Source organism: Suricata suricatta, chromosome 12, assembly GCF_006229205.1.
Source record: "Suricata suricatta isolate VVHF042 chromosome 12, meerkat_22Aug2017_6uvM2_HiC, whole genome shotgun sequence".
Classification (NCBI taxonomy): domain Eukaryota; kingdom Metazoa; phylum Chordata; class Mammalia; order Carnivora; family Herpestidae; genus Suricata; species Suricata suricatta.
Genome location: NC_043711.1, coordinates 104,779,092 through 104,793,115, shown reverse-complemented (window position 1 = coordinate 104,793,115; position 14,024 = coordinate 104,779,092). Strand labels below are relative to the sequence as shown.

The 14,024-nt window shown below is 60.8% G+C and overlaps 2 protein-coding genes across 2 annotated transcripts in view; both read right to left on the bottom strand.

Moving 5' to 3' along the window:
- The window catches only part of OSBPL2 (oxysterol binding protein like 2), a 21,387-nt gene extending 15,110 nt beyond the window's left edge, over nt 1-6,277 (bottom strand). Inside the window, exons 1-3 of the mRNA XM_029917992.1 lie at nt 6,114-6,277; nt 2,226-2,370; nt 118-193 (exon numbers count right to left, since the gene is read on the bottom strand). Coding sequence (XP_029773852.1) covers nt 118-193; nt 2,226-2,370; nt 6,114-6,150 — 258 coding nt within the window. The 5' untranslated portion in view covers nt 6,151-6,277. The remainder of the gene's footprint in view (nt 1-117; nt 194-2,225; nt 2,371-6,113) is intronic.
- LOC115274586 lies at nt 6,205-12,028 on the bottom strand. Its single transcript, XM_029917991.1, has 3 exons — nt 11,976-12,028; nt 7,153-7,822; nt 6,205-6,277 (listed from the first exon to the last, which is right to left on the bottom strand). Exons 1-3 carry the CDS (start codon nt 12,026-12,028, stop codon nt 6,215-6,217), a joined length of 786 nt encoding a protein of 261 aa, XP_029773851.1. The 3' UTR covers nt 6,205-6,214.
- Nucleotides 12,029-14,024: the final 1,996 nt, after the last annotated feature.

The window sequence follows — 14,024 nt, the reverse complement described above, 5'->3', positions numbered from 1 at the left end:
TCGTCCTCACGCCCTAAGGGTGCAGAGCGTGGCGCCCCCACCACCAGCAATGCAACAACTTCCAGGAACTGAAGATGTCTCAGCCTCAAGCCCCAGACCGAGCCCCGGCGGACTCACCAGGCCGATGCACTTCTTCAGTATGCTCCACACGCTGAAGTCGCTCCTGGTGAACATCGGGGCGGGCAGCGCCGTCCTGCGGAGAACGGCCAGGGTCACACAGGCCCTCCCTCCAGCGCCAGGCGCCCTTACACCTGGAGACTGTGCCCAGCGACCCTGTACTTTAGTTTGCAGACGCAAACACCAGCCATGGTCTGCTCTGGCAGCCGGGGTGCTGGTGGGTCCCAGAGACGGCTGTCTGCACGGGCGTCCGGGAGGGTCTCCCGTGAAATGACGGTGACCACAGGCAGAGAGAGCCGCATTAGCAAAACCTTTCTGGAAGCCTGTCGGGAGCGCCCTTCAAACAAGCTTGTTCTCCTGAGGCTCATTCCTCGCCAGGCTCTCTTCCCACCAGCTTCCCGGGGAGCCTGGCAGTCTGTCCCCTGGGAACCGGGCTGGGAGGAGACGCTCCTCCACGGGGGAAAGGGGACCTGAGTGGCTGTGACGCCAGAGCTGGGGGGAGGGTGCTGGCCCCAGCTCTGCAGATGCTGAAGACAGAGCCCATCGGTAGGGCAGCCATGGCATGGGGGCCCCTCAAAGGTGCTACCGGGGACCTGGGGCCCCTGTGTCTGCTCTGCATTCCCCAAGACACCCCAGGACTGCCCGCCCCCCCCCCACCCCGATCTCTGGCTCTTGGGGAGCCTCGACCCCACCTGCAGGGGGAGCTCCCGGCCCAGGCACCTCCGTGTGAAGGCTCTGGGCTTCGGAACAAGGACAGCAGTGCTCTCTTCTCCCCGGGCGGGGACCCTGTGCTCTCCCCTGGGCTCTCCTTCTAGGGCAAGAGGGCCGGGGGAACAGGGCCGCCAGGGAAAGGAACATTTAGGCAGCGCCACCTGCCAGGCTGCTGGTGCCCACCTCCCAGCTCCACCCCAGGTCCAGGAACACGGGGGGCAGCCACCGCCCGGCAGCCCTAAACTGGGAGGGACAGGAAGGGGCCCCCAAGTGAGCCCCACGGGGGTCAGGAGGGAATAGCAGGAGCTATGGGGATGCAGGGCATAGCCTAACCAACTGAGGAGGAGAGGGCTGCGGGCCAAGGGAGCAGGCGGCAGAGCTCTGCCATGGGAACGGGCCGGGCGCCCCTGAGGACTCCCAGGAGGCCCCTGTGGGCTGGGACCAGGGACAACGGGCCCGGGGCCACAGCCAGAGGAGCAGGGAGGGCCAGCCCTCATCCCAAGAGGACGGTGACCCTACAGTCCCCTCTCTGTTCGCCATCGCTGGGGACCATGCGGACACTGGCCGAGAGGTGGAGGCGGCGCGGTCAGACCTGTCTGGTGCCCGCAGGGTGGAGAGGAGACGGGAGGGTGTGGCGGCAGTTACAGTGATCCCGGGGCGCAGGAGAGGCGGCTGGACGGGGGTGTGACAGGAGCTGAGGGGGCTGCGGGGCCTGGGCATGCGTAACAGAACCGCAGGTCAGAGCTGAGTGACAGTGTGCAGGGAAGGAGGGTGGCATCGGGCGGTACACGAACCAGACTCGGGTGCGGGCGGAGGACGGCAGGCGGACCCGCTCTGGGCCAGGCCACCGGGGCGCAGAGGCGCTCTTGCACCTGCCGAGTGAGGGTGGCGGGCCGCTCGCATCCAGCAGGCACTGGGCCCAGGGCTCCCACAAGCCACAAAGCAAGTCGTCGTGGGCTGGACGCAGGCCGCCTTCCCGCCACGCCCAACTCGTGGGGCCCGTCTCGCCCGTGTCCTCACTTCCGCTGGGGAAGACGTAGGTCACGTCTCCAGAATCTAATCCGGCATGACAAGGACAAGTGTGGAGAAGGAACGGGGGTCTCCTGCTCTAAACGACCCTTTCCAAACCCCAGGACAGAGAGGCAGTGTGGCACTGGAGGCAGACGGTGTGCAGGGGGGCAGCAGGAGGGCCGTGCTCCCCGCCCGTCCAGCCGCGGCCCTGGGGCCATACCCGGAATCGGCAGGTCAAGGAAGTGCCATCGCTGATCTCCAGAAGCGAGGGAGAGGGGCGCCGTGGCTGGGTCACCCCACGCGCGGAGAGCCGAGGGAGCGCTGCCAAACGGCCGGGGACACCACAGACACACCGCGAGATTCTGAAAGGCGCTCGGAGCACGTACCTGTGCTTCTGAACCCCATTCTCCTGAGGGGACCTCTCCCCGGCCTTCCTGGCCCCGTGACTTGTGCCGGCGTCCACACACATCGCGGCAGCAACTCTCGGATTCGCCTCTGGAAACTGCCCGGAAGAGTTCTCGGAATCAAAGCCTGCACACGACAAGCAGACGGCAGTTTTATGCGGGACCCGGAAGACGCGGGGGCCCAGCTCCGAGTTCAGACCGAGGGACACCCAAAGGTCTGCTTCGCTTCTAACGGGCACGTTTCAGAGCGGCTAGCCCCGCTCCCCAAGACCCCGAGGCGGAGGTGCAGGCACGCTTCCGGGGCGGCCCGGGGGCTCAGGCAGTGCAGGCACCCTCTGCGCCGGGGTCGCTGCCTGAGGTCCGGCTTCAAGGCCGGGGAGGGAGCGTGGTGTGCCCGGTGTGCCCAGGTCTCGGGCAGGGCTCCCGCCCTCTGGGGCCGGCCGCCCCCCCCAGCACTCAAGACTGGAGTTCGTCCTGACTCCGCACAAGGTGGCGGTCAGCTCTGCCTCTTCTTCTAAAACAAGCCGTGGGGACGCCTGGGGGGCGTAGCTGGTTTAGTGTCCAACTCAGGCTCAGGTCATGATCTCACGGCTCAGTTCATGAGATCAAGCCTCACATGGGACTCCGTGCTGACAGCGCAGAGCCTGCTGGGGATTCTCTCCGTCTCTCTGCGGCTCGCTGGCTTGTGTGCCCCTCCCCCACAAATAAATAAACGCAAACAAGTAAAATACAAGCCACAGCCCCGGTTTCTATGGAATAAGAACAAACACACCTCCAGACTCTCACGCGAGTGGGCAAGAGCCCGAGCACGGACCTAGCGGGGCTCAGAGCACACCTCGCATCTGCGGGTAGCCGGCCCTGGGCCCCGGGCCGGGCCCTTCCCCACCAGCAGGCCTTCCCCCGAGGGAGCAGGCACAGAGGCCGGCTCCCTGAGCCGCAGCCGCCGGGGTGGGGGTGGGGGGCGCACCTGGACCGGGGCGCTCGGCCACGACAGTGACCGTTTCCAGGGGGACGTGGGTCACAGGGAGCTCCGAGCGCCCACTCGCTCGCCCCTCACTTCGCAGTCCAGGGGGAGGCCCGGGCAGCCTGCGTGCTGTCAGGCCCCGAGCGTAGAGAAACCTGCTGCTACGTTTTCCTGAGGACACACGTGTTTTCCGACAGAGCCTGTCACCTCTGACCTTCGTGCTGACCCAAAAGCAGCATCTACTTAATCCCCGTCCAAACTTGGCTTCTTAAGGAGACCCCGTCCCACAGCACCGGCCCGCCCGCCCTCCTCCGAGTGTCCCTGTCCCCACGGCCCCGCCTCGATGCTAGGAGGCTGCAGGCCGCAGCCGTGAAGGAGACCGAAGGAGACCGTGCACTCAAGTCACTGCCCGAAGCCGCGCCCGGGGAAACACGGCGACACGTCACTCACGACCGACCGTGCGGCAGTCAGTTCTCACGTTGGGCTGGCGCGACATCAACAGTGCAGACATTTTAACACATGACATGCGTTTATTATAGAAAAAAATACAGATAAACGACGGAGGAGCTTGAAATCACCCGTAAGCTGACCAGAGGCGCACACTGCACCTGAGGCTGCTCCCCCAGCCCTTAATCAGCACCAGGCTCTCACGTACTGGGAGACCCTCCCTTCGAACAGTGCTGACCCTGGAGGAAGTCATCGTCCCCGAAGCCACTGCTCTCCTCACGTGGGCTCGGCCACCCTCCCTTAGACTGCACAGGAGGGGCGTCTGAGTGGCTCAGTCGGTTGAGCGTCCGGCTTCGGCTCAGGTCATGATCTCACAGTCCTTGGGTTCGAGCCCCACATCGGGCTCTGTGCTGACAGCTCGGAGCCTGGAGCCTGTTTCAGATTCTGTGCCTCCCGCTCTCTCTGACCCTCTCCTGCTCATGCTGGCTCTCTGTCTCTCAAAAATAATAATAAAAAAACAAAACCATAAGATTGCACAGGAAGGGGGGTCCAACAGTGAGGCGACAGGGGTCCCACCCAGGGGTCCTGCTGTTTGTCTTCTGTTGTCCATCTGGTTTGCAAGCAAAGAGCTGAGGCGAGCCATTATTTCAGCTGCGTCGTCCTGTGTCTCAGGGACACACAGAGAAGGGCAGCCGTGAGGAGAGGCAGGGGGAGGGCTTCTCTAAACAGCGGGCCAGGGGTGCCTGGGGCTCAGTAGGTTAAGCGTCCGTGATCTCGCCGTTCGTGGGTTCGAGCCCTGCGTCAGGCTCCGTGCTGACCGCTCAGAGCCTAGAGCCTGTCTTCAAATTCTGTGTCTCCCTCTCTCTCTGCCCCTCCCTTGTTTGCACTCTGTCTCTCGCGGTCGCGAAAATATATAAACATTAAAAAATTTAAATAAAAAAAATAAACAGCGGGCTACACAAGGCTCTGGTCCCATCTGGGGAAACGCCCCCAGGCAGAGTCTGGAGATGCTCAGGGACCCAGGGCCTCTGGTCCCGGGTGGAAGGAAGCAGCGCCTGAGAGGCCTACGGGCAGGGCAGGCCAAGGCTGGCTCTCGGTCAGTGGCCTGGCGGCCCGCGCGGCCCGGGCGACACTAGCGGTCCGAGGAGCGTGCAGGCTAGGCGGACAGCGCGTCTCCCAGGTGTGCAGCCGTGAGGCGGGCCGCAGCCACGCGACGGGGAGAGAGGACCACGGCGCCCGAGCTCAGCACCTCCTGCTCCTCGCACTTCAAACAAGAATAAGTCAACAGTCTTGGGCTGTCGGTCCACCGACCCAGTGCGGCCCCTGGCCGGGACGTGAGGATGCCCCAGGCATAGGGACTGGGCTCCAGGAGACAGACGTTCACACAGCAAAGCGTGTCCCAGCAGTCACTACAGAAGTAGCCCCCTTGGCCACGCCTGAAAGACCATCGCTAAAAACCGGGCCCAGAGAAATATTTCAAAGCTGCTATCTTTACACTCCCCCGCCTCAGGAAGAGGGAATGGACTAGAACAGGGTCTTGAAGTCTCTTTCCACCAAGAAGAGTCCTCAGCAGATGACAAAGGCTATTTCAAATGTTGACCGCGAAGAACGGAGGCCGAGAATGAATGGCCGTCTGCTCACTTGTTCCTCCAGGCGCCCAGGCCTCTTCCCATGGATGGCGACGGGGACCCAAGCCAGCCTACCCTGCCCTACCCGCCCTTGCCGCCCGCACAAGTACCCACGCCCTGCAACACGCAGTCTTCCAACTGGCTCACACTATCGTTTTTCAGACTAAAGGCCACACGCCAGTCCTTAAAACGGTCACAGAGAGAAACAGCTGGAGTCTGGTGCGGGAAGCGGCACATGGAGGGCACACTCGCGACCCCTGGTGCGCCTCACGCAGCGCCAACTTCCTGAGACAGCAGGGCTTTGATCACTATGTATAAATAATGTAAGTGACCTTCCCGGCTCATGTCGGATCCAAGTAACGGTATTAATGCTCCCGGGCAACTCTGTTAAAGACTAGAACCCAGGGGTGCCTGGGTGGCTCAGGCGGTTAAGTCATGATCTCACGGTTCATGGGTTCAAGCCCCGCGTCAGGCTCTGGGCTGACAGCTAGCTCAGATCCTGGAGCCTGCTTCAGATTCTGTGTTTCCCTCTCTCTCTGACCCTCCCCTGCTCATGTTGTCTCTCTCTCTCAAAAATAAATAAAAGATTTAAAACAAAACAAAACAAAAAGACTAGAACCCAGCTACCCTTTCTTGTCATCACAAGACAAACTGAGCTTGTCCCCCACAGCTGGGACAGGGCACACGGGACCCACTGCCCGGGGACCTGCCAGGTCTCTCCTCGGCACGGCTTCCCCGAGCCGTCCTCACACCCCCGAGGCCGAGTCGGGGACCCCAACCCCAGGTGCCGCGCCCACGCCGCGGCCTGGCGGCACTCCCTGCCCCGCTCACCTGTGACGGCGTCAAAGAATTCCTCCTCGCCGTTCATCCTCCCGCGGCCGGGCGCCCTCGCCGCCCAGCGTCGGCTCTTCTACTGAACCATCGCACGGGACCTACATCGACGGCGTGAGCAAGCGTCCGCCGCGACGTCCCTGCCGGCGAACTCCCGACAGGCGCTGGAAATCGAAGGGGAGAAACATTTCGGTACACTTAGCCCTCGGAAGTCTTACCCTTAGAGACATTTTAAAAACACCTGTTCACCAATCTCGAGCCCGGTCTCAATTACAAGTAAGCAGAGAAAATGAATGTTCTAACAAATACGGGATTTCAAAAAATATGCAACGCTCATAATGTAAATATCCACCAATGAGTAATAGATTAGTAAGCAATCATTACGTGAAGCTATTAGTATTCTTTTAATATTTGGGTTTTTTTGAGAGAGAGGGAGAGAAACAGAGTACAAGTAGGGGAGGGCCAGACGGAGAGGGAGACACAGACTCTGAAGCAGCTCTAGGCTCTGAGCTGTCAGCACAGGGCCCAACGCGGGGTCCAAACTCAGGAACCGTGAGGTCATGACCTGAGACGAAGTCGGACGCTTAACCGACCGAGCCCCCCGGGCGCCCCGAAGAACAGGATTTTATACATGGAAGAGACCAAAGCAAAAGATCAGCCTTGTCCCAAAAGGTTTGACTCTTCATGAAAACGAGCTGAGCCCATGTCACTGTGTGGGTTACAGGGCTGGGGCCCCCGAGCCCTCCGGCGACCTCTGAGGGCAGCGGAGGGGCGGACGGTCCGGGAGGGGCTGGAGACGCGGCGCTGGGTCCTGCCTCCAGGCGGCCCGTCTCCGGCCCTGCCCTGAGCTGCGTGAGCTCCCGCACTGAGCACGCTGGCACTAAGCCACGCCTCCTGCCTCGAAAGGCTCTCGCAGAGACGCCTTTTCCCCTCCCACCGGCGGGCCCGGCTCCGGGCAGCTTCTGGAAGCACCCACACAAAGCCTGGCTCACAAGGCCCGGACCGGTTACCTGTGCACATTAGAGAAGTTGCCACTTACTTCCAATTCCGCTGGGACACAGCGTGTCCCCTCTACAACAGGCCGCGACTTTCTCTGCCCCACTGGAAGCTGCCCAAAGGACCCAGGGTCCCCGGAGGAGAAATGGCTGAATCCAGGACTGGGCACCCTCCAGGGGAGCAAGCAGCTGGGGGTCCTGGCACAAGATTCAGGATGAGGCCCCCTCTGCATGGGGGGACCGTCTGAGCACCGAGACTCATCGGGACAGCCGAGTCCTCGCTCACGAAGATGCGGAAGGAGACGCGGCGGCCGTCCGGGCGATGCCAGCACGCCGGGCCGTCCCGTGTCGGGGCACCCGGCCACCCCCCCGCCTCCGTGCCGCTGGGGGGCCGGGTGGCTGAGGCGGGTGCCGCTTCGAGCAGTCTCCAGCAGACCCACGGGGGAGCTGCTGCGTGAGGGGCGAAGGGGGCGGGAGTCCTGACCCGTCCGAGCGGGGACCCGGGCCACGGGCTGCAGTGAGTACTCGCCCCCATCTCTCCTTGGGGCGGGGGAGGACACCAGCCCCGGCCACGCCACCACTCCTCCCGGTGCCCCATAAAATGCCTCCCCCGAGAAGAGCGCTCTCTGCGGTGTGCCCTCTGCCGTCCCCAGGATGTTCCTCCACCGACTGTCCAAACCCCTGGGCTCAGGTCTCACAAACCCATCCGTACGACTTTCTCAGAAAACCAGCTCCCCTCGCCGAGGACACGTGACGGGCTAAGGGACCCTGGAGGTGACTCTCGGGGCCAACCCAAGAGGAGAAGTGTGAGTTTTCGCTCTTCCCTATAAACAAGAGGCGGCCCACAGGTGGTCGTCACAAGGAAAGACACGGGCGCGAGTAAATGAAAACTCTAAATCTACTTTTGCAGTTAATCTATCAATTCTGAATTTAGATGGTTCAAAATAATACAAATTCTATTCAGCAATTTTAAAATGCACCGGCAAGCATCAACCAGAGAGGCGACAAAGAAGGAAACAGAGCCCAACACGGCAGGCGGAGCAGATGTGAGACGCCACGGCCGCGCCCCCCACGCAGCAGAGACCGACGGCAAGCCACAGATGGCGTCTCCAGAGTTTACCAGACCATCTCCCGGGAGTCCTCTCTGCCAGCAAGGCCGTGAGTGAGACCCGCACCAGAAGGTAAACGGGACACTCACAAACCGTGGAGACCAAAAGGCAGGCTCTGAAACAGGCAGCGGATCAAAGAAGGCGCCACCCGGGAAGGGGAAGGTGCTTGGAACCAGAGGACGAGCCGCGCTGTGCCCTCACAGGGGGTGCGGTGGAGGCACACGCTGAGGGAGACTTACAGCGGCCAACACCGGCTCGAAAACCAAGGAAAGTCTCAAGTCAGCGGCCTAACTTCACAAACTGAGGGGAAAGAACAAATGCCAAGGTGAGCGGGAGGAGGAACAGGAACAGAAACACAGAAAACCAATGACACGGAAACGTGGCTCCCTGATAAGATCAACGCAACCACCACCGTCAGCTCGGCAGACCACGAAAAAACAAGCAAAAAAGGGAGAATACTCGACGACAATCGGACACCCATACTGATTCGACATAAACATGAAGGACTTGTAAGAGAGTGCGCGCTATGAGTGACGACAGGCCAACCACCGGGATACCCTAGATGGAAACGGGCAAGCACCCGGAAACACGAGACTCGCCAAGACTGAGCCCCGAAGACACAGAAACCTCGGACTAGTGAGGACACTGCATGGGTGACCCGACATCTCACAGCAGGGCGCCTGGGCGGCTCAGTCAGTAGCTCGGCCAACTGTTAATCTTGGCTCAGGTTAGGATCTCACGGATCGTGAGGTCAAGCCCCACGTCAGACTCCTCTCAGACAGCACGGTGCCTGCTCGGGATTCTCTCTCTCTCTCTCTCTCTCTCTGCCCCTCCTCCTGCTCACATTCTTTCTCTCTCCCTCCCTCTCTCTCTCTCAAAATAAATAAACTTTATTTTTTAAAAATCTCACAACAAAGAAAAGCCCTAGGTCTGATGGCTTAACTGGTGTATTCTACCAAACATTTAAGGAAGACCTAAGACCGATTCTTCAAACTTTTCCAAAAAACTGAAGAGAAGGGAACATTTCCTAACTTACTCTTTGAGACCAGCATGACCCTGAACCAAGGCCAAAGACACTACAGGAGGGAAAAACTGTACCCCAGTATCCCAGTTATGAGCACAGAGGCAAAGCCCTCAACGACGTAACAGTAAAATAAACACATTGAAACACATTCAACAAGCTAAAGTAAAAGGACTACACACACACGACCAGATGGGGTCTCTTCCTGGAGCGCAAGGACGCTGCAACACATGAGGCCGGCTTAACACAATGCGTCACAGCGACGGGATGGTGGGGAGACACGCACGAGCATCGCAGCCGATGCACAAAAATCCTATGACCAAACCCAACACATTTTCGTGATAAAAATTCCCACAAGCTAGCAATGGAAGGACACCACCACCTAGGAAGCGCCGAATATGAAAACCAACAGCAAATACAGTCAATGGCGAAAGACTGAAAGCTCCTCCTGGAAGATCGGGAGCAAGGCAAGGACGGCAGGTCCTCAGAGACATTAAAAACAGGATTTACCATATGACCAGCAATAGTTCGTGGCGAGTCTCGCATGGCCCTGGCTCTTAAGGTCAAGGCCAAATGCTTCTAGAAACAGATGCGCGTCCCTGGTGCAGAGAACACGGTGAGAGTCAGGCTGGGGAGGGGCCACGCCAAAGCCTGGCCCCCGCAGTGAGACCCCTGGAGAGGCGTGACAGTGACACTGAAAGTCGTCAGAGTGCACGGGCTCTCCCCCAGGGCCCTGGGGCAGGAAACACCGTCACTTCTGAGCGCGGAAGCCACACGGGTCAGCACACACTGCACACATTAGCCGGGAGTGGGAAGTAAAGAACAGGACGGCGGAGAGATCAGGAAAAGGGAAGCCAGGGCTGCCCGGTGCCGCTAACGCAAGGACGCGGTGATGGAGGGGCGGCCCCCAGCTGCGGGCTCTCTCCACCAGGCAGCTCTGCAGGGGGCCCGGCGCCACGGGTCCTGTGGCCCTGGAGACCTCGCCCCTCCCACAGCAATGCCACTGTGGGGGGACACCGCCCTCATGGTTTCGGATTCCAATGTCCGCTTTGCACACGAAGCCCACCTGTCGCCCGGGTGCCTGAAGACCCTTGCCCGACGGGTGCCCGCTAAGCCACAGCTCTGTTTCCTTCTTTTGTGAGACCTCAAAACTGAATGCCAGCACACACGCCACCTGCACCAGCTCCGGCCTGGCTGGACACGCACCCAGGGGCTGCGTCCGGCGCAGGAGCCACTGAGCCCCGGGAATGGGGCCGACGTGGGGCAGAGGGAATGCTCACGTCCACGCAATGCTGATTCACTGAATTCCGTCCACGTAAACATCCAGCCTGGACACGGCCCTCCAGGGCCTCACGGGGCTGAGACCAGGCGGCAGCCCTGGAAAGCTCCAGGGACCCGCCACACGGAAGGGGGCGGTAGGCGGAGCAGAGGGGCACAGCAGCACCAGGACCGGTCAGAGCGGCAGGAGCCTTCCCAAACGGCAGGCTCGCCGGCCGCCCGCTGCGGGACCACCCAGCCCTCCCGTCCCCACGGCCACGCAAGCTCAACCGCCGGCCCTGTGCACACACGGCCCCTCTCACGAGGTGAGCCGCACGGTCGTCTGCCCCCCTCCTAGAGAGCGCCCCGCACTCAGGCCCCGGGGGCCAGGGACAGGGGCTGACTGTCGGGGTGCCGCGCCCCCTCACCCCTGTGGGACGAGGTTCCACCCGGTTGTAGGTGATGCTCCGTTAGCGCGCCGTTTCCAGGGCACACCAGGAGCTGTGTTCTGTGGGGTCCCTGCCCGGCCCAGGTCTGTGTAACTTTCCTCGCAAGTCAGCTGCCTGACCCTCGAGAGAGGTGACAGCCTCCCCCCGATGGGCAGATGCCGCTCATGCCACCAGGCTGGCGCCGCATCACGTCCGACCGGCCAAGCCGGTCGACCGGCCAGCGTACAGAGACAGGCGGGGCGGGTTAGGCGTCCGCACAGACACAGAGGGCCTCTGGGCTTGAGGAAGGTGCACGAACCTCTCACGCTGTGTAAACGCTGACTGTTTACCTTACTCCAGGCCAGCAGGGTGGCCTTGAAAGCAGGCAGAGGGTGAAGCAGCCCAGCCCCAGGGAGCAGCAGAGGGAGCCGCCCTTCCTGCGGGGACCCCGCGCCTCACCACCCAGGGCCACCTCCCTCTGGCTCCCCGTGCGCCCCCCCAGGTCCCTGCCCCCTCTAGCTCCCCGTGCACCCCCTCCCCCAGGTCCTGCTCCCTCTAGCTCCCCATGCACCCCCCCAGGTCCTGCCCCCTCTAGCTCCCTGCCTCCACTGATCCAAACTCCTTGTCATTCAACAGCGGTGCCAGGAACACATCACACTTCGAGGAGGAGGAGCTTAGAGCCCAGCACCAAGTGTTTCCAAACACGCAAGATGAACACAGGCTCTTTCACACGCACACGTTTGCTCTAATCGACTTCGCCCTTCTGAAACACAGAATACAGCGGTTCCCACACAGCCCGAGAGAATGCGTGAGGACACTCGGGAGCTCCGTCCACGGCCTGTGGCCTGTGTTCACAGAAAACCGCCGAGCAGCCACCACGCCGAGGACACGGGCAGGGCCGGCCCCGCGCTGCCTGGTGGCCTTCGATGAGAACCAAGGGCCTGGACCAGCAAGAAGGAAGCGTGGTGGCTGGGACACCAGGTGCAGTGCGGGAACAGAAAGCGGGGGTGCCCCTGGCTGTCCTCAGGACACCCTGCTCCCACAGAGCCCACCGCCGGCCTCTGGCACCCACACGGTCCAGCAGGCGCTGCAGACGCGTCTCCATCACGGCACCATCCAGTTCGCCACGCCTGTCCTTCCGCCTGCAGCCCTTTCCTGTTGCGTGTCCCTCCTGGCCATCGGCAGGTACACCTGCCCTGTGCTGACCCCAGACCTGCCCCAGGGGCTCCGACTACGCTTCCCTAGCACTGGGGGGAGGGGCAGTGTCAGCGGTGCAGTTATTTTTTTAATTTTTTTAAATGTTTTATTTATTTTTGAGACAGAGAGAGACAGAGCATGAGAGGGGGAGGGGCAGAGAGAGGGAGACACAGAATTAGAAGCAGGCTCCAGGCTCTAAGCTGTCAGCACAGAGCCCGATGTGGGGCTTGAACTCCTGAACTGTGAGATCATGACCTGAGCCAAAGTCAGAGGCCTAACTGACGGAGCCACCCAGGTGCCCCACCCACCCAGGGATGCATTTCTAACCAACCTCCCAAATGCAAGAGAAAAATAAAAAGGGGGAAATTGCAAAACTCTGTTTGTGTTCATTTTTTTTTTCTTCAGGAAGATGACTTGGTTCTCCACTAAGTTCTCGAAGAGCTTTTGATCTAACACTGGGCTATGACGGGGGCGACTGGGTGGGTCAGTCCGTTAAGCGTCTGGCTTCGGCTCAGGTCATTATCTCACGGTTGGTGGGTTCGAGCCCCGCATTGGGCTCTGTACTGACAGGTAGCTCAGAGCCTGGAGCCTGCTTCGGATTCTGTGTCTCCCTCTCTCTCTGACCCTCCCCTGCTCGTGCTGTCTCTCTGTCTCTCAAAAATAAATTAAAAAAAAAAAAAAAAAAAAAAAAAAAGCACTGGGCCATGACCCCACGAGGGGCCCCGAGTGCCAGCGAGCACACCGGGCACGCGAATGGTGGGAGCAGACCACATGCCCGTCCCTGAAAGCCCAGGTCGAGCAGATGTGGGGCTGGGCCTTGAACCTGCACTTCTTACAAAATTCCTCAGGGTTCTCTGATGTGAAGCCGGTTTAAGGTCCCTCTGACACTCCCCGTGGAGCCTTGCTCCCTGATGGGCAGCGGCACCCAACCCGGAGCAGTGCGGGGCCGGGCTAGAGCGGCAGGGGGGCGGCTCTGCGCACCCTCCCAACCTCCTGCCGGCCCTCCCCAGTCAAGGACTCTGGCGGACAGGTCCCCGCCCTGACTTACAGGGCCTCGGGTACAGGACGGCCCTGGCCTCTTCTCCCCTGTCCGGTATCTGACCATGTGACATCTGTCACCACTGTCCTTCCTGGTGCTTCTCTGCACTCCAACGGTTCCAGTTTGGACATCAAATCAGACAGTCAGCCTGGTTTTAAGGCCACAGCAGAAGTCACTTTCTGGCCAAGCACAGCGGTGCGCCGCGGCGGGCGGCAGCTCAACCTGCCTCACGATTGGCCTTTGTTTGTTCAGTAAAATCACAGCCTCCCTGGCCCATGGCTGCCGCGGCTTCTCCCAGAATCTGGATTCAGTACAGCTTCCCTACAGCCCACTCTCCTGTATGCCATGCTCTGTCCCAAGAACTCTGCACCAGCTGGAACAGGGTTTTCTCCAGGAACCTTTATGAGGACAGTGCCCCCCCACGTCAGACAGGCCTGCCGCCCAGGAAACGCCCAGATGGTTCCCACCACTGACAGGCCTCAACCTTGGGGACGACCCCAACCCCAGGAACCGGCATCTTGTTTTTTTTTTAACATTTTTATTTATTTTTGAAAGACAGAGACAGAGCATCAGTGGGGGAGGGGCAGAGAGAGAGGGAGACACAGAACCTGAAGCAGCTCTAGGCTCTGAGCTGTCAGCACAGAGCCCGATGTGGGGCTTGAACTCACAAACTATGAGATCATGACCTGAGTCGAAGTCAGACGCTGAACCCCTGAGCCCCCCAGGTGCCCCCAGGGACCAGAGTCTCTTGAACAGACTCCCAGGCACAGTGGGATGAGGCCCAGGAGAGCACCACACACCCCATCCCCCGCACCCCACTCCCATCAGCTCAGCCGGGACTGATCCCAGAGTCTGTGTCTCCAAA

Excerpts from the sequence above, each read along its gene's own strand:
- LOC115274586 (XM_029917991.1), bottom strand. The coding sequence starts at position 12,028 with ATGGAGACGCGTCTGCAGCGCCTGCTGGACCGTGTGGGTGCCAGAGGC. Across the intron at positions 7,823-11,975 it reads GTGGGTGCCAGAGGCCGGCG|TCGTACGGATGGGTTTGTGA; the intron begins GTGGGCTCTGTG and ends TTTCTGAGAAAG. Across the intron at positions 6,278-7,152 it reads GTGTCCCAGCGGAATTGGAA|CGCCTGTCGGGAGTTCGCCG; the intron begins GTAAGTGGCAAC and ends TTCGATTTCCAG.